Source organism: Neofelis nebulosa, chromosome 15 (assembly GCF_028018385.1).
Source record: "Neofelis nebulosa isolate mNeoNeb1 chromosome 15, mNeoNeb1.pri, whole genome shotgun sequence".
In the NCBI taxonomy this organism is placed as follows: Eukaryota; Metazoa; Chordata; class Mammalia; order Carnivora; family Felidae; genus Neofelis; species Neofelis nebulosa.
Window position 1 is genome coordinate 29,072,088 of NC_080796.1, and position 19,189 is coordinate 29,091,276.

Genomic DNA, 19,189 nt, shown 5'->3' on the forward strand with positions numbered 1-19,189 from the left:
AATCTATAAATTATTGACTTTGTTTAAGTATACATAAAGTTTATAAACAAAGTTTTTGCACATTGATATATATGAAGCTTATCTACAGGTTTGCTAATAATATTTCTCAAATCATTATTTGATCTTCTGATTCTTAAACTCAGTTTTGGCAGAACAGGACTAAAGAGAACCATTGTCAAAATGTCCATGTTTATAAATAAACCTCACAACGTCAGATACTTCAGGTTGATCTATATCAAACTCATGTACAGATTTTAGAATCGGGGGCAATGGGATTATTACTGAAACACTAAAAACAAACCATTTTACATTTTAGTTCCACACTTTAAAAAAGTAGTCCTTTAAAAAGTCTTAACACTTTATGTTTTGATATGAATACCAAATGGGAAAAAACAGTAAGATAATATCCCATAAAACATCTATAATGGAGACATTTAGAATTGATGAACTTGAATCTATGAAAAGTCTCATTAATTTAATTGACACTTTTACTGGTAGTAAGATACCCTACTTGTATTGACTCAATGGATATCTACTCTAAGCCAAACACTAAGAGAGTACTGTCACATACACTATGGTATTTACTCTTTATCTCAATTGATGACATAGGTATCATTTTTAGCACAATATATTGCCAGAGGACTGAATCTTTAAAATCTCTTCCTAAGGTCACATGACTTTTAAGTGAAAGAACAGAGACTGGAATTCAATTCTGCCTGGTCTGAGCTTTCATGCAAACTCCAGTGAGGCATTTTATTACTTTCATCAACCTCTGTGACTGCAAGCAAGTAGCTTGTAAGAGAAAACTATAAAAGCAAAGGGGAAAAGATTCTCATTTCTTCCAGATGCCCACAGAATATTGTACGTTCTTCTATTGTGGCATCTGCTGAGTTGGATTGTAATTTTTATGTTTCCTCCCACTATATCTTTATTCCTTGAAAAACTTAGTAAGTGGTCCATTGTGGTTGGATGAATGAAGGGATCAATGAATGAATAGTGAGTATATGAATGAATGAGACTGTGCAAAACAATCTTGACACAATCTAGGCGTGCTTTCTGTGTTCAACCTGAGCTTTACTCAAGCCTAGCCCATCTCATTTCAAGTAATATAATTCCAGAGCTAGGTCTCCTGAAGTACAAGTGCTTATATATACATACTCTAAGTGGTATACAAAACTAACTCCCTCAAGCTCTCATATCTCTGTATCTCTCTGTCTCTCTGTCTCTCTGTCTCTCCCTCTCAATCATGGCATGGTGTCAGGTTTAATATTTAACAAAAGAAAACAAACATGGCAATGGAAATGCATCCCCTAAAACCACATAAACCTGCACACATACATGACAATGCAAACTGCTTTTGTTAACTGTGTTTTTATTTGAACTCTGAGATAGAACTTATCTGTATCAGTGGGCATATTCTTGCTCAGTATTTTGATATTCATTTTATCTTCAGAATTCTACTGATAGCTACAACTTACTAAGTTGCCAAAGACACTTCAGATAGAAAAAAAAATGTGTACTGGAAAAACAGAAGCATGTGACCCTTCATAGTAAATGTTGCTCCTGGAATTAAAGAAAAAAACTGTAACCTCAGAGTTACAGTGATAATTATGTTAAAAATTAAATTCCTAGAAAGCAAGATAAAATAGGAATAAACAGAAATCTTATCAGTCAAGGGAGTAATAAAATAGAGATTATCATGCTGTCTTTTCTAAATATAAGACAATGTGGGAGTGGCAATGAACTAAACTGAACCTTTAAACCCTGAGAAGAGTTGGAGAAAAATGAGGTCCCTGTCCAAACCCCAATGGGAAAATGTTCGTCAAACAAGCGATCAGAGTACTGGAAATCTCAGAACAGGCCCTCACCCATGCCTTATTATGTCTCTTCTAGTCAACCCAATTCAATTCTATTTTCTTCATCCAGTTTCACTGAAATGGTGCTTATACCAGTTGTTTTCCAGGTATGTCTAACTCTAAGCAATGAAAAAATAAAACTTTTTTGGTAGGCTCATGCCTAAGTCCAAAATAAGTGTTATTGGCATTATAGTACTTGCCCTTATTCTAACACAACTACAACCTACTAAGCCTTGTTTCAAAGTCAGACTGTATTTTTCCTTCCCACGGAATACTCACTGCTTGAAATGTCTTATTTCTGTAATTTTCCCTTTACCTATAAAATTCAGGAATGAAACTCAGTCTCAAGCTAAACAAGAGTTTACAACCCTCAGTGCTTCTTAAAACACAGTTATGTGATTCTATGAGCAAGAAACAAAAGGTACATGTGGAAACCATTACATTGCATTGAACCTAACATAAAATTTCATTCAAGCAAGTATAAAATAAATTAGAATGACTACAGAACCCTAATGCATCAGTGACATTTGGTCTTCATCACTTGTAGAAACTATGGCGGGGATGTACTGAAAGATAATTGGAGTATTTCAGAGCCCAAACTTCAAATCTCTATAATCAAAATAAAAGTCCAGGCAGTCCACCATGCTGCCCTTTATGAGTTTAGAGAAGGTGGAATCCAAATCAAGGCATCAAAAAACTGTTGACCTTTCTTTCAGATGCATTAAAAGTTAACAATTACAACCATTTCCTGCCTTTCAGGTTATTACCTGCCAGTAGTAACTCTTCAGTAATTATCTTTCAGTTTGTTGGAACTACCTTCCTGTTTGGCCTAGGAGAAGATTCAGTTCACTTCAGTTTAAATAAAGGATACACTATGTACCGTGCATTCAATATCTTCATTAATAAATCAAAAATTGATATACCTTCATACTACTTAAGAGAATTCCTTCCTGGGGCACCTGGGTGGCTCAGTCAGTTGAGCCTCTGACTTCAGCTCAGGTCATGATCTCATGGCTCATGAGTTCCAGCCCCAAGTCGGGCTCTGTGCTCACAGCTCAGAGCCTGGAGCCTGCTTCAGATTCTGTGTCTCCCTCTCTCTCTCTGCCCTTCCCCTGCTTGTACCCTGTCTCTCTCTCTCTCTCAAAAATAATAAATAAACATTAAAAAAATTTTTTAAAGAAAAAAAGAGAATTCCTTCCCTTGCCCATCAAGGATTCCATACCTTTTTATTTTCTTTTCCCACAAAATTAAGACATTATCCTGATCCCTAGTTGGGATTCCTGATCTCTCCTACTATATGGCCTTGTTTGCCCAGAGAGAATGAGCCAGAAGAGGGCAGGGTTCTGGGTCTAAGGTGACCCTTGCAGCCAGTCATTATCTGCCTATTCAAGGATCAGGCAGGCTTTCTTTCTCCCTGTTTTCCCTGGGTTATGACCCTTCTCTGTCTTACTTAGCACTCTTCAGATTCAGCCTGCCCACTAAAATCTCTGTCTTGCTTTCTACTCCAACACTCACATATGGATCTTATATGCTTCCCAGCACATTTGGTATTATCTGGGTTATTGGGTAGTTAATGGAGATTATAATGTGATTGTGTAATGTGTGTTTTATTTTATGCGTAAAAAATATATTTATACTGCTTATGTTACTTTAGGTCTTGGCAAAAAGATTATCAACACAATGCATTTTTTACTAACAAAATCATTATAATTTATGAACATTATAATATATAGGGAAGTTTGAGACAGACAAATTATATGGGCTATTTTAGAGCTAGCAGTCATTAAACAAAACTGGTGAACTAAGATCTAGATCATCTCACAGGAGGAGATTCCATATATATAAACAGACCAGATAAATGAGGACTTTCAAAAATCAACATGAATATAGAAGTATGAGACCTGGTTTAAACTTTATATGAAAAAATCTGAGGGACTGAGCTGGTAACTGCACCTGAATTCAATAATCTGATACCATCGCCAAAGAAATCTTATATTGGCCTCAAACATGAAAGAGCTTCCCAGACATAGCTCCAGAGGAGGACCCCAGGTATCATCTGGTGATGAAGATCAGTGCTATTAAATCTCTAACTGGTGTTAGTTCATTTCTGATGTATTGATAGGTTTCTGGAAGGGATTCAGACATCTGATGGGGTAATTGGACAAATAATAGTCAAAGTGAGTACTCATACCAAGATTCCACAATTCTTCTTGACATTTTTTCAAGGCCTAAGAATAAAGACAGCTTCTTGAGAACTGCTCTTGATCTGAATTGAGAAAAAAACTCTACATTCATTTTGCTCAAAGTGAGGTTGATAGTTTTCTCTAGGAAATCTGGCTTTAGGTCAAGAAACATTCTCCCCAGGAAAACATTTTGACCTCCATCCTTACCATCACCTAAAAATGGACAAAATCAGATGCAGTACTTATTATGGGGAATAGGGTAATCCTTTGGTTATATAAGTAGCATGTATGGGGTGAATCCAGGCATCATGGGTCAGTGATGCCATTCTGTGACATGTAACTATAATATTTACTCTGCAATGACTCGTGTATTTACCTTTTGGAACATTCCCATGCATGCACCCTTTGAAAAGAAAATCAAAACTTTTATCATCATAATCCATACCTACGTCATTATGTCTATATTCTGCTTTGAAAAAGTAATCCAATAGTCAGAATACTCTTCTATACTCTCTGTCCTTTGAAGTGCTCATAAAAGATCATTAAGAAATCATCTAGCTATTTGCTTCTGGATAGGGTACCAAGGTGGATAGTTAGAAAAGAGCCAAGCATTCCCACTCATTGCCCTCCATTCTCTTCCCTCCCTGAGGATTAAGAATTACTTGTCCCTTAGAGAATTCATATGGTCTAGCAGGGAACTCTAGCAGCACGTGAAAGTTGTAGTAGATGTTTCATTCAAGCCCCAAGAAGTTTCAACTCTAACAATGAAAATAATCAAAACATCACCTACAAATACAACTAGGTTGTATGGTAGTATGAACACTATCAATCTCTTAAAAGGCATCTTATCCTCGTGTCTCTCCAACGTGTTTGTGAGGTCATACTTAAATAAGTTTACCACAGTAAGTAGTGAGAACACATACTGAGCAAAAAGAGCAATTTTGTTTATAATTAACTTTGTCATTTGCTGCTCAGTAATTTCAGGTCAGCCAACTACGCAAACTGATGAGAGGTAGCAGTGAAAGTCAAAATCTTCAAGGAATGAATTCATTTCATTGAGGACGAGACCAGCCCTAGACCTACCATCGTCTTTAATTCTCTACGGCACTATCTTGAAGTAAAATGCAAAACAAATGCTATAAACAAATGTTAACTTGATTGGACTAATAAGGTTACTTAAATCAGTATTTAGAAGGAAAGTAACAGAGTCATAAAGGACACTGTCTTAAGCATTAAATACCTCCTGTTATGTGACCAGCTTTGCTATTTGCCAGTTTGGTGACCTGATTGTTACCTACTATCTCAAAGCTTGAGTATCCTCCTTTGTAAAAGGTAATATTAATATTTGTGTCGGTCTGAATTGAGAGAGACACTTGCAAAATCACAAGGCACATATTCCACAATTGCTGCTCGTTTACGGTATAAATGTTTGGTGATTATTTCCCTTAAAAAAACCTTCAGTAACCTCCAGTTACTACTGGAGGTAGTAACACAATAGAAGTAATGATAGCTAACATTTATCAAGCCTTTACTTTGGGCCAGACACTGGTTCTGTTATTCTTGAAGCTTTTGCATGTATTATGAGTTACATGTGTTGGACTCATCTCATCTTACCTAAATTAAACACATGCCATTCTTCCTGTAAAAGTGAATACACACGAAAGATGGCAGCGTAGGAGGACGCTGGGCTCACCGCGCGTCCTGCTAATCACTTAGATTCCACCTACACCTGCCTAAAGAACCCAGAAAACCGCCAGAGGATTAGCAGAACGGAGTCTCCGGAGCCAAGCGCAGACGAGAGGCCCACGGAAGAGGGTAGGAAGGGCGGCGAGGCGGTGCGCGCTCCACGGACTGGCGGGAGGGAGCCGGGGTGGAGGGGCGGCTTGCCGGCCAAGCAGAGCCCCCGAGTCTGGCTGGCAAAAGCGGAGGGGCCTGACGGACTGTGTTCCCACAGCAAGCGCGACTTAGCGTCTGGGAGGTCAGAAGTTAACAGCTCTGCTCAGAAAGCGGGAAGGCTGGAGGACAAAGGGAGGGAGAGCTGCTGAGCCCCCGGAAGGACGGCAGAGCTCAGCTTGGCGGGGAACAAAGGCGCTCGCCAGCGCCATCTCCCCCGCCCATCCCCCAGCCAAAATCCCAAAGAGAACCAGTTCCTGCCAGGGAACTTGCTCGCTCCACGCAAACACCCAACTCTGTGCTTCTGCGGAGCCAAACCTCCGGCAGCGGATCTGACTCCCTCCCGCTGCCACAGGGCCCCTCCTGAAGTGGATCACCTAAGGAGAAGCGAGCTAAGCCTGCCCCTCCCGCCCCCGTGCACCTTGCCTACCCACCCCAGCTAATACGCCAGATCCCCAGCACCACAAGCCTGGCAGTGTGCAAGTAGCCCAGACGGGCCACGCCACCCCACAGTGAATCCCGCCCCTAGGAGAGGGGAAGAGAAGGCACTCACCAGTCTGACTGTGGCCCCAACGGTGGGCTGGGGGCAGACATCAGGTCGGACTGCGGCCCCGCCCACCAACTCCAGTTATACACCACAGCACAGGGGAAGTGCCCTGCAGGTCCTCACTGCTCCAGGGACTATCCAAAATGACCAAACGGAAGAATTCCCCTCAGAAGAATCTCCAGGAAATAACAACAGCTAATGAACTGATCAAAAAGGATTTAAATAATATAACAGAAAGTGAATTTAGAATAATAGTCATAAAATTAATCGCTGGGCTTGAAAACAGTATACAGGACAGCAGAGAATCTCTTGCTACAGAGATCAAGGGACTAAGGAACAGTCACGAGGAGCTGAAAAACGCTTTAAACGAAATGCAAAACAAAATGGAAACCACGACGGCTCGGATTGAAGAGGCAGAGGAGAGAATAGGTGAACTAGAAGATAAAGTTATGGAGAAAGAGGAAGCTGAAAGAAAGAGAGATAAAAAAATCCAGGAGTATGAGGGGAAAATTAGAGAACTAAGTGATACACTAAAAAGAAATAATATACGCATAATTGGTATCCCAGAGGAGGAAGAGAGAGGGAAAGGTGCTGAAGGGGTACTTGAAGAAATTATAGCTGAGAACTTCCCTGAACTGGGGAAGGAAAAAGGCATTGAAATCCAAGAGGCACAGAGAACTCCCTTCAGACGTAACTTGAATCGATCTTCTGCACGACATATCATAGTGAAACTGGCAAAATACAAGGATAAAGAGAAAATTCTGAAAGCAGCAAGGGATAAACGTGCCCTCACATATAAAGGGAGACCTATAAGACTCGTGACTGATCTCTCCTTTGAAACTTGGCAGGCCAGAAAGGCTTGGCACGATATCTTCAGTGTGCTAAACAGAAAAAATATGCAGCCGAGAATCCTTTATCCAGCAAGTCTGTCATTTAGAATAGAAGGAGAGATAAAGGTCTTCCCAAACAAACAAAAACTGAAGGAATTTGTCACCACGAAACCAGCCCTACAAGAGATCCTAAGGGGGATCCTGTGAGACAAAGTACCAGTCATCACTACAAGCATAAAACATACAGACATCACAATGACTCTAAACCTGTATCTTTCTATAATAACACTGAATGTAAATGGATTAAATGCGCCAACCAAAAGACATAGGGTATCAGAATGGATAAAAAAACAAGACCCATCTATTTGCTGTCTACAAGAGACTCATTTGAGATCTGAGGACACCTTTAGATTGAGAGTGAGGGGATGGAGAACTATTTATCATGCTACTGGAAGCCAAAAGAAAGCTGGAGTAGCCATACTTATATCAGACAAACTAGACTTTAAATTAAAGGCTGTAACAAGAGATGAAGAAGGGCATTATATAATAATTACAGGGTCTATCCATCAGGAAGAGCTAACAATTATAAATGTCTATGCGCCAAATACTGGAGCCCCCAGATATATAAAACAGTTACTCATAAACATAAGCAACCTTATTGATAAGAATGTGGTCATTGCAGGGGACTTTAACACCCCACTTACAGAAATGGATAGATCATCTAGACACACAGTCAATAAAGAAACAAGGGCCCTGAATGATACATTGGATCAGATGGACTTGACAGATATATTTAGAACTCTGCATCCCAAAGCAACAGAATATACTTTCTTCTCGAGTGCACATGGAACATTCTCCAAGATAGATCATATACTGGGTCACAAAACAGCCCTTCATAAGTTTACAAGAATTGAAATTATACCATGCATACTTTCAGACCACAATGCTATGAAGCTTGAAATCAACCACAGGAAAAAGTCTGGAAAACCTCCAAAAGCATGGAGGTTAAAGAACACCCTACTAACGAATGAGTGGGTCAACCAGGCAATTAGAGAAGAAATTTAAAAATATATGGAAACAAACGAAAATGAAAATACAACAATCCAAACTCTTTGGGACGCAGCGAAGGCAGTCCTGAGAGGAAAATACATTGCAATCCAGGCCTATCTCAAGAAACAAGAAAAATCCCAAATACAAAATCTAACAGCACACCTAAAGGAAATAGAAGCAGAACAGCAAAGGCAGCCTAAACCCAGCAGAAGAAGAGAAATCATAAAGATCAGAGCATAAATAAACAATATAGAATCTAAAAAAACTGTAGAGCAGATCAACGAAACCAAGAGTTGGTTTTTTGAAAAAATAAACAAAATTGACAAACCTCTAGCCAGGCTTCTCAAAAAGAAAAGGGAGATGACCCAAATAGATAAAATCATGAATGAAAATGGAATTATTACACCCAATCCCTCAGAGATACAAACAATTATCAGGGAATACTATGAAAAATTATATGCCAACAAATTGGACAACCTGGAAGAAATGGACACATTCCTAAACACCCACACTCTTCCAAAACTCAATCAGGAGGAAATAGAAAGCTTGAACAGACCCATAACCAGTGAAGAAATTGAATCGGTTATCAAAAATCTCCCAACAAATAAGAGTCCAGGACCAGATGGCTTCCCAGGGGAGTTCTACCAGACGTTTAAAGCAGAGATAATACCTATCCTTCTCAAGCTATTCCAAGAAATAGAAAGGGAAGGAAAACTTCCAGACTCATTCTATGAAGCCAGTATTACTTTGGTTCCTAAACCAGAGACCCAGTAAAAAAAGAGAACTACAGGCCAATATCCCTGATGAATATGGATGCAAAAATTCTCAATAAGATACTAGCAAATCGAATTCAACAGCATATAAAAAGAATTATTCATCATGATCAAGTGGGATTCATTCCTGGGATGCAGGGCTGGTTCAACATTCGCAAATCGATCAACGTGATACATCACATTAACAAAAAAAAAGAGAAGAACCATATGATCCTGTCAATCGATGCAGAAAAGGCCTTTGACAAAATCCAGCACCCTTTCTTAATAAAAACCCTTGAGTAAGTCGGGATAGAAGGAACATACTTAAAGATCATAAAAGCCATTTATGAAAAGCCCACAGCTAACATCATCCTCAATGGGGAAAAACTGAGAGCTTTTTCCCTGAGATCAGGAACACGACAGGGATGCCCACTCTCACCGCTGTTGTTTAATATAGTGCTGGAAGTTCTAGCATCAGCAATCAGACAACAAAAGGAAATCAAAGGCATCCAAATTGGCAAAGATGAAGTCAAGCTTTCGCTTTTTGCAGATGACATGATATTATACATGGAAAATCCGATAGACTCCACCAAAAGTCTGCTAGAACTGATACATGAATTCAGCAAAGTTGCAGGATACAAAATCAACGTACAGAAATCAGTTGCATTCTTATACACTAACAATGAAGCAACAGAAAGACAAATAAAGAAACTGATCCCATTCACAATTGCACGAAGAAGCATAAAATACCTAGGAATAAATCTAACGAAAGATGTACAAGATCTGTATGCTGAAAACTATAGAAAGCTTATGCAGGTAATTGAAGAAGATATAAAGAAATGGAAAGACATTCCCTGCTCATGGATTGGAAGAATAAATATTGTCAAAATGTCAATACTACCCAAAGCTATCTACACATTCAATGCAATCCCAATCAAAATTGCACCAGCATTCTTCTTGAAACTAGAACAAGCAATCCTAAAATTCATACGGAACCACAAAAGGCCCCGAATAGCCAAAGTAATTTTGAAGAAGAAGACCAAAGCAGGAGGCATCACAATCCCAGACTTTAGCCTCTACTACAAAGTTGTCATCATCAAGACAGCATGGTATTGGCATAAAAACAGACACATAGACCAATGGAATCGAATAGAAACCCCAGAACTAGACCCACAAACATATGGCCAACTCATTTTTGACAAAGCAGGAAAGAACATCCAATGGAAAAAAGACAGTCTCTTTGACAAATGGTGCTGGGAGAACTGGACAGCAACATGCAGAAGGTTGAAACTAGACCACTTTCTCACACCATTCACAAAAATAAACTCAAAATGGATAAAGGACCTGAATGTGAGACAGGAAACCATCAAAACCTTAGAGGAGAAAGCAGGAAAAGACCTCTCTGACCTCAGCCGTAGCAATCTCTTACTCGGCACATCCCCAAAGGCAAGGGAATTAAAAGCAAAAGTGAATTACTGGGACCTTATGAAGATAAAAAGCTTCTGCACAGCAAAGGAAACAACCAACAAAACTAAAAGGCAACCAACAGAATGGGAAAAGATATTTGCAAATGACACATCAGACAAAGGGCTAGTATCCAAAATCTATAAAGAGCTCACCAAACTCCACACCCGAAAAACAAATAACCCAGTGAAGAAATGGGCAGAAAACATGAGTAGACACTTCTCTAAAGAAGACATCCGGATGGCCAACAGGCACATGAAAAGATGTTCAACGTCGCTCCTCATCAGGGAAATACAAATCAAAACCACACTCAGATACCACCTCACACCAGTCAGAGTGGCCAAAATGAAGAAATCAGGAGACTATAGATGCTGGAGAGGATGTGGAGAGACGGGAACCCTCTTGCACTGTTGGTGGGAATGCAAATTGGTGCAGCCGCTCTGGAAAGCAGTGTGGAGGTTCCTCAGAAAATTAAAAATAGACCTACCCTATGACCCAGCAATAGCACTGCTAGGAATTTATCCAAGGGATACAGGAGTACTGATGCATAGGGGCACTTGTACCCCAATGTTTATAGCAGCACTCTCAACAATAGCCAAATTATGGAAAGAGCCTAAATGTCCATCAACTGATGAATGGATAAAGAAATTGTGGTTTATATACACAATGGAATACTACGTGGCAATGAGAAAAAATGAAATATGGCCTTTTGTAGCAACGTGCATGGAACTGGAGAGTGTGATGCTAAGTGAAATAAGCCATACAGAGAAAGACAGATACCATATGGTTTCACTCTTATGTGGATCCTGAGAAACGTAACAGAAACCCATGGGGGAGGGGAAGGGAAAAAAAAAAAAAAAAGAGGTTAGAGTGGGAGAGAGCCAAAGCATAAGAGACTGTTAAAAACTGAGAACAAACTGAGGGTTGATGGGGGGTGGGAGGGAGGGCAGGGTGGGTGATGGGTATTGAGGAGGGCACCTTTTGGGATGAGCACTGGGTGTTGTATGGAAACCAATTTGACAGTAAATTTCATATATTAAAAAATAAATAAATAAATAAATAAATAAATAAATAAATAAATAAATAAAAGAATATCAGAAATTAGAGGCACCTAGGAGGTTAGGTGTCTTGATTTTGGCTCAGGTCATGCTCTCAGAGTTCATGAGTTCAGACCCCATGTTGGGCTCTGTACTGACAGCGCAGAGCCTGCTTGGGATTCTCAGTCTCCCTCTCTCTCAACCCCACCCCATTTGCATTCTTTCTCTCTTTCAAAAAAAATTAAAAAAATATATATATACAATACCAGAAATTAGATAAAGTGTATACCAAACTGTCATCATAAATTTCTCTTCTATACTCAGCACTATCTTGTCTTCTTCTTTTTAATAGTCTTGGCCTATCTAGCGATGATTTTTCATACTCTCCTTTGGCAGTTAATTCTAACATCAATTGTTTTTACATGACAGCAAAACATTTGTCGCCTTAGCCTGCTGCATTTTGTCTATTTACCCTTCTATTCCTGTTAAAGAATTATAATAATTGGACCTTAACCTCATCTTCTTCATAACTCCATCCTGTTCCTATGTGACAATGCTGTTCTACATATTTTTACTCTTATTCCTGCTTTTTTTTGGGGGGGGGTCAATTTTGCTAAAAGACTTCACAAAGGAAAATTAAATTATGTGTGAGAATTTTCAGTTTTAGGGACAAACTATCTATATGAAAAAATTGTAATTCCATTATTGTAAAAATACCTTCCTTCTTTTTTTACATTTCAAGTGTCTGACTAATTGCTTTTTGTTCTTTAGAACATTTGGATAAAAGGCTTGAAAGTATATTACTGCCAACATCATTTTTTTATTTCTAAAAATCAAAAGCTTTCTAGTTTCTTTTTTTTAATGTTTACTTATTTTTTGAGAGAGAGAGAGAGAGAGCACAAGCAAGGGATAGAGAGAGAGAGAGAGAGACAAAGGATCTGAAACTGGCTCCATGCTGATAGCAGAGAACCTGAGGTGGGGCTCAAACCTATGACCAGGAGATCATGACCTGAGCCAAAGTTAGATGTTTAACCAACTGAGCCACGTAGGCACCCCAGCTTTCCAGTTTCTTATAAAGACTGTGACCTGAGACAAGACTTTGGACTGCATATTTACAGAGATACTAGGTCTCAAAGCTCTGTGGTTTGAGTACCATTTATTATCTTTTGTCTTCCGTTCTTTTTCCCAGAGAGAAAGCTCAGATGCTTTCCAAGTTGCTTCCATGTATTCCAGATGAAAGATGATAAAGGAAAATAAAATTAATGTTATAAATGTAATGATTTAAGGTGACTGACTTTTTTCTAAGTTTTTCTTGGAAAATTTTAAACTATGTTTCAAGTTATCCATATCTCTGTAAAAAATTCGCTAAGCTTAGTGTAATCTTAATGAGCAATTATTTAATTTACTTCAAACTAAATTTACTTTTCTTGTTTTCAAAACTATTACAAATGTAAGAAAATTATTAACTTAAAAAAATTTGTTTAGGGGCTCCTGGGAGGCTCAGTCAGTTGAGAATCTGGACTTCGGCTCAGGTCATGATCTCATGTTTTATGGGTTTGAGACCCACATTAGCCTCTGTGCTGACAGCTCAGAGTCTGGAGCCTGCTTCGGATTCTGTGTCTCCCTTTCTCTCTGCCCCTCCCCCGCTCGCGCATTGTCTCTTTCTCTCTCAAAAATAAATAAACATTTAAAAAATTTTTTTAATTTGTTTAAATCTAAGTAAGCTTTAATAGGACAGCAATTCTTGTTGCTCATGATAACAGTGATTTGCAAGGAGTCACCAAAAATGGTAGAAGGGGAACAGAGGAGGAGTCTGGAAATTATATACAAAACAAAATTTAGTATTTTATACTAAAATTTTATGAAATATGTGAAATTTAGTTTCTAGGCTGATGTATGAAATAATAAAATATTCTTTAAGCAAACACTGAGGAGAAAGAATATATTCTTTAGATTAGGTGTTAAGTGATGATGTAGCCTAGAGCTTTTTCATATTTATGAAATGTTTTCATAAATATGAAAGGTTTTTCATATTTATGTTGAATGAAGGGAAAAAGTAAACATTTGATTTCTTCCCCAACTGGTTGTTCTACTTAAGCATCCTTTTGGATCCCAAGACAATGCAAAAATAAACCCCATAAGATGTAGCCAGTCCAGAGAAAACCTCCAGAGAAATGTACACCCGCTTTCATTCCAGGAGAAAAGAAAAGAAAGAATATAACCCCACGGACTGCCTGTAACAGTCTCAAGTCCAAAAGGTGTTGCAGGAGGGCTCTGGGAAGGGAATCAATGGAATATGAGTCAGGAATTATGACCCTTTGCCATGGAGACAAATTGAGCACAGAGGATAAGCACACTCCTTGAAGATTCCTCAGAACAAAAGAAAGGGAGAGGCAGGAAATCAGGAAGTGCCAGTGCCAGGTCTCATTGAGAATGTAGGGATTTTCATTCTAGCCAGATATTCAAGAATACAGCTCTGCTGTATTTTTTTTTTCAACGTTTTTTATTTATTTTTGGGTCAGAGAGAGACAGAGCATGAACGGGGGAGGGGCAGAGAGAGAGGGAGACACAGAATCGGAAACAGGCTCCAGGCTCCGAGCCATCAGCCCAGAGCCTGACGCGGTGCTCGAACTCACGGACCGCGAGATCGTGACCTGACTGAAGTCGGACGCTTAACCGACTGCGCCACCCAGGCGCCCCAGCTCTGCTGTATTTTTGCAGAGAAAAGAGAAATGAATACAGTAAATCCTTTCTTAACGTTCTATCAGCTAGAAATCTCCATTACTTGGCCCTTCTGAATCTCTGTGTAATGCAAGCTGATAATTAGGTTTTTAAGTTATCTTTTGCCTCATCAAAGCTTAAATTATATTTGATATAGTTTTACTGCTAAATATATATTTTTAAAAGAGGCTACCCTCATATAATCCCTATTTAAGTCCACTTTCATGCAGATACTGGTTCATCCCACAGGTGGATCAGAGGCTCAATGAGAGGTACAAGGCCCTTGCTCTTAGTAGCTCATGGTAGACTAAGGCAACATAAAAATTTTAACAAACAGGGGAACACAATTTCTAATTCCCATGGTCCATATAAAGGCTAGAAATTTTTATGTAAATATTTTTTTCAAAGGATCTGGACATCCAAAGTGGCAAAGAATTTGCTATATTGAAGGGCAGAAAAGTAAATTCTAAGTAAGTATGAAGATAATGACTGGAAAAGAATGACACAGTGTAAGAGAAAGGAAATGAGGGATTTTTAGTGGGAAAGACCATCAGAATAAATTTAGTAAAAGAGAAAACTAGCCAAGGGATAAATATATAAATCCATTTAGGTACTTATGAAATATGATTTATTTTAGTATATGATTAAAAATTATAGAGACAGGCACAATAAAATAATCATGATTGAATACATATTTGGAATGCCAAACTTTGGCTTTTTCACCCTACGCCCCAATTATGCTCATAAAATACACAGTTGCAAATCAAATCATTCACCCAACAGTGAAACCAAAGTATTAAAACTCCAAACTCTAATTTGGACTGTGTTGATTTGTACACAATGATATATTCATTCATTCTTCCTTTCTTTCATCAAAAAGTGAGCATGTTCAATATGCCATACATTTTGCTAAGGTAATGATGAGCTAAATCAGACATGATTCTTCAGTGTGAAATCCCCACTACTTTGTGATGGAGAAAAGCAGTAATATATGGCCAAACCTTAAGGACAGGGAGGATCTCTGAGGAAGTGGTGTTCAAGATTAGACTTGAATCCTGAATACAAGATTTTAAACTAGGTTAAGGGAGCATGGAAGTGAGGGCAGGATGAAGGACAGGAAATTCCTGTGCAAGGAAAAGAACATGTGCGAAAATGCCACTCACTGGGAGATGAGTGGAGGATAAAGATTTGCAGAGAGTCTATGCAAGGCCCCTAAGACAGAGCACAGACCCCAAAGGAGAGAGTGGTTCTACACAGGGCTGACAGAGAGACAGGTCTCAGGTCACTCAAAATCTTAGGAAGAATTTAATGAGGTGGGGGTAGGGGATGACTGCAGAGGGTATTAGGGGAAATGTTGAGATGTATTTTGAGATTATTTTGTTTGTAGAATGGAGAATAGTCTGGCAAATAAAAGCAAGAGCAAATGCAGGAAAGTCACTTAGAAACTTTTTTCGCATTTGCTTAGACTAAAGATATAGTAATTGGGATTAGGGTAGTACCAATAGAAATAGTGAGAAATCAATAGACATAAAAAATATTTAGAAAGTTAAAAACCACGACTTGATGGTTTGGATGTTGGGGGAAAATCATCATATTAAAGATGATTCACAGTTTTTGGTAGTATAACCAGAATATTGTGGTCAACATTCACAAAGACAAAAAATAGAGAACAAAGAACAAGAATTTAGGACCAAGTGTAGAGCAATGGAAAGGGCACATTTGTGAGTTTCATTGTAGAGGCCCATTGTGACATCTAGGGGACTGACATAAGGGTCTGTATGTCAGAGGAGAAGTCTTAGGGGCCATTTGTACATGCCTATGTTTGAAACAGTAAGTGAGGTCACTTGCTCAGGGTAGATCGCTCACTGAAACAACCAGTAGTAAAAGGGTGAGGGGATGGAGGTTTAAACAGAGTAGACAAGATCTGTAATTATCATTGGGACAAATGGGAAATTTAATCAACCAGAAAAACATAGTAAGATCATGGGAGTACTGAAAGTCCAGTGTTGTGTATCCACAATGGAATCAACCTGCTCTGTTGTAAGACTTTAACAGCACTTCGCCCTGATGGACAGGCATGAATAATGCAGATAATTGGAGTTATTGAGGAATAAGGTTTTGCCTTTTGAAGAAAAATCAACGGACAAGGAAGAAAAAGAGGTGTTTTTGAAATGATAGGACTCTGAGCTCAACTGGAGGAAAGTAAAAAAAGGAGAGATCTGATAGCCTGGGAGACAGGCTAGAGGTTAATGAGGGTGAAGGAGGAGTTGTAAACAGTTGTGCCAACAAGCTTGGTGGACAGATGGTTGCTGCTGGAGGTTAAGATGCTTAACTAGTGCTTTGAGAGGTAGAAAGGATTATTGATGATAAGGTCCTGAGGGAGTGGAAGACTGAGATGGAGTAAAGAACAGGTTATTGCAGATGACTAGCAGGTCAAGGAACTGAGGGGAGAAGGCTCTGACGGGTCTTTCCCATAAATGCTGAAGTCCCTGGAATGATGGCAGCCCTGAAGGGGAAACGTAGCCAATGATCTAGGTACCAGTAGCTTACATGAATGGTGGGGAGTGGTCAAAAGGTCTGGAAATGACTACAGCAAAGACCATCTATGGAGAAGAGTATAGTGAAGCAGCCTCAAAGAGCAAGTTTTTTTTTTTGTTTTCATGAATGGATTTAGCAATAATGATCTCAAAGCAGCCCTGAGGGGAAAGTACATACTAACCCTATCTCCAAGTCCTGTTGTCAGAATATCAGCTAAAGCAATGTTATTCTTCTTCTCTAATCACCTAATTATACTGTCAAAAATTTTATACAGTTGACTTAGACCAGAGAACATCAAAATTATTTTTAATTATACCATTTCTGTTGTGGGGGAAGAATTAACTGTTGTTTATGATTCTCAGTGAAGGGACTCACCTAGAGCAGGCTTCAGTAAACTTTGTTGTAGAGGGTCATGGAGTAAATATCTTAGGGTACGTAGGCCAGTTTGTCAAAGCTACTAAATTCTGCTATTGTTGTATGAAAGCAGCCATAGATAATGTATAAATGAAGGTGAACTCAATCTGCCCCGTTTACATATCTATTGTTCAATTCATTCAGAACTCAAGTGAGAAAAGGAAGTGGAATTAAAAACTAATAATTATTTCTGGAACACGTGGGTGGTTCAGTCAGTTAAGCATCGGACTTCAGCTGAGGACATGATCTCATGGTTCATGAGTTCGAGAACCGCATCGGGTTCTCCCCTTCCAGTTAGTAGCCCGTTTCAGATCCTCTGTCTCCCTCTCTCTCTACTTCCTCCCCTGCTCACTCCCTCTCTCTCAAAAATAAATAAACATTAAAAAAAATTTTAACCCAAAATTATTTCTTTCAGGTTTAAAAATAAGGGAAATCAGACAAAAGTTCATGATTTTCCTTTCCCCTGAAACAAATAAAATTGAAAGCAAGCACTTACCTGAACATACAATTCTCTGAGTTCATATTGAAATTTCTTGGGATCTGTGGTAATTGTCACTGGGCCAATTTCTATGAGGATAAAAATGACAGAGGTAAGTAAATTGTAATCAATAGCATTAAAGAGTTTATCATGTTTGCAAATGCCTTCTCATTGTACACTACAGGGTTATTTATTAGTAAGAGATATATAGCCAGCAAAACAACAGATTGTTTCTCAGTTTAAAGCTACCAAAGAATAACTTAAAATTTGCTGGAAATTATGTATATTCAGAGTGACTTTTTAGCCTTGGGAAATGCAAAGGGGCAGTCAAAAATGTTGTAAGACCAAGAGCCAGGAGACCCCAGGTTCAGTCCCTTTTTACTCCCATCAGTCAATGAATATTTATTGAACACCTACTTCATTGCTGGACTCTAAATTAATTACCCATCCATCCTGTAATTCTGTTTTCTCAACTATAAATTGTAAATTTGTTTGCAACTTTTCTGTAAGTCCAAATTAGTTAAAAATAAGAAGTTTAATATTAAACAACAATAAAAATGACCTTCAATGCCACAGAGTTTTCAAGAACTTGCAGAAGCATTGATATGAAAACATTAAAAATTGAAGAAATAGTCCCCATCACTTCCTTCCCTGGGCTGGGGCTGCTGTCCATCACTATCACCATTTGCCTGAGCCGGCTCTGACCACTTTGTGGTCACTGCCACCCTCACAACTACCCTGATATATTGCACAAACCACTATTCCAAATGGGAACAAGTGGGCCACTGCATTCCTTGGAAAACCAGGACCTAAGGTAGGTGAAAAGAAAGGGCCCAGACACCAGGGGTGGTTAATTTGGCAATATTTTTTTTTGTAAGATGCAGCATGTCTATAGTAAACATTTTCATCCACAAAGATAATTTTCTTAAAAATAACAATCAACCTTTAAAAGAGCAAGTGGATGGGGCATGTGCGTGGCTCGGTTGAGCATCCTACTCTTGGTTTTGGCTCAGGTCATGATCTCAGGGTTTGTGAGTTTGAGCCCCACATTGGGCTCTGCACTGAGAGTGCAGAGCCTGCTTAGGATTCTCTCTCTCTCCCTCTCTTTCTGCCCCGGCTCACTCGCTTGCTCGCTCTCTCTCTCTCAAAAAATTTTTAAAAAAATAGACAAAGTGCCTTTACGAGTATCAATTACTTCCTTAAGAAACACCCATACATTTAGTAATAGAGTATTAAAACTCATGAGTATCATGTGCACTGACACTAAATTCCTAGGGTGGATGGAAAGTTTTCCATTTTATCTAATGAAGATACAGGTTGCATTCAAAATGATAATGTGCAACTACAATACCAAATTATAAAAATATTTAACATATAATTTTTAACAAGACATTTTCTAGCTTCAAAGGCACACTGCTAGAAGAAG

The 19,189-nt window shown here is 38.8% G+C and overlaps 1 protein-coding gene across 2 annotated transcripts in view; it reads right to left on the minus strand.

The window, feature by feature from the left end:
• HMCN1 (hemicentin 1) overlaps positions 1 to 19,189 on the minus strand; it is a 481,286-nt gene that overhangs the window by 362,444 nt on the left and 99,653 nt on the right. For both annotated transcript variants that reach the window (XM_058700608.1, XM_058700606.1), the window contains exon 2: positions 17,782 to 17,852. In XM_058700608.1, coding sequence (XP_058556591.1) covers positions 17,782 to 17,852 — 71 coding nt within the window. The remainder of the gene's footprint in view (positions 1 to 17,781; positions 17,853 to 19,189) is intronic.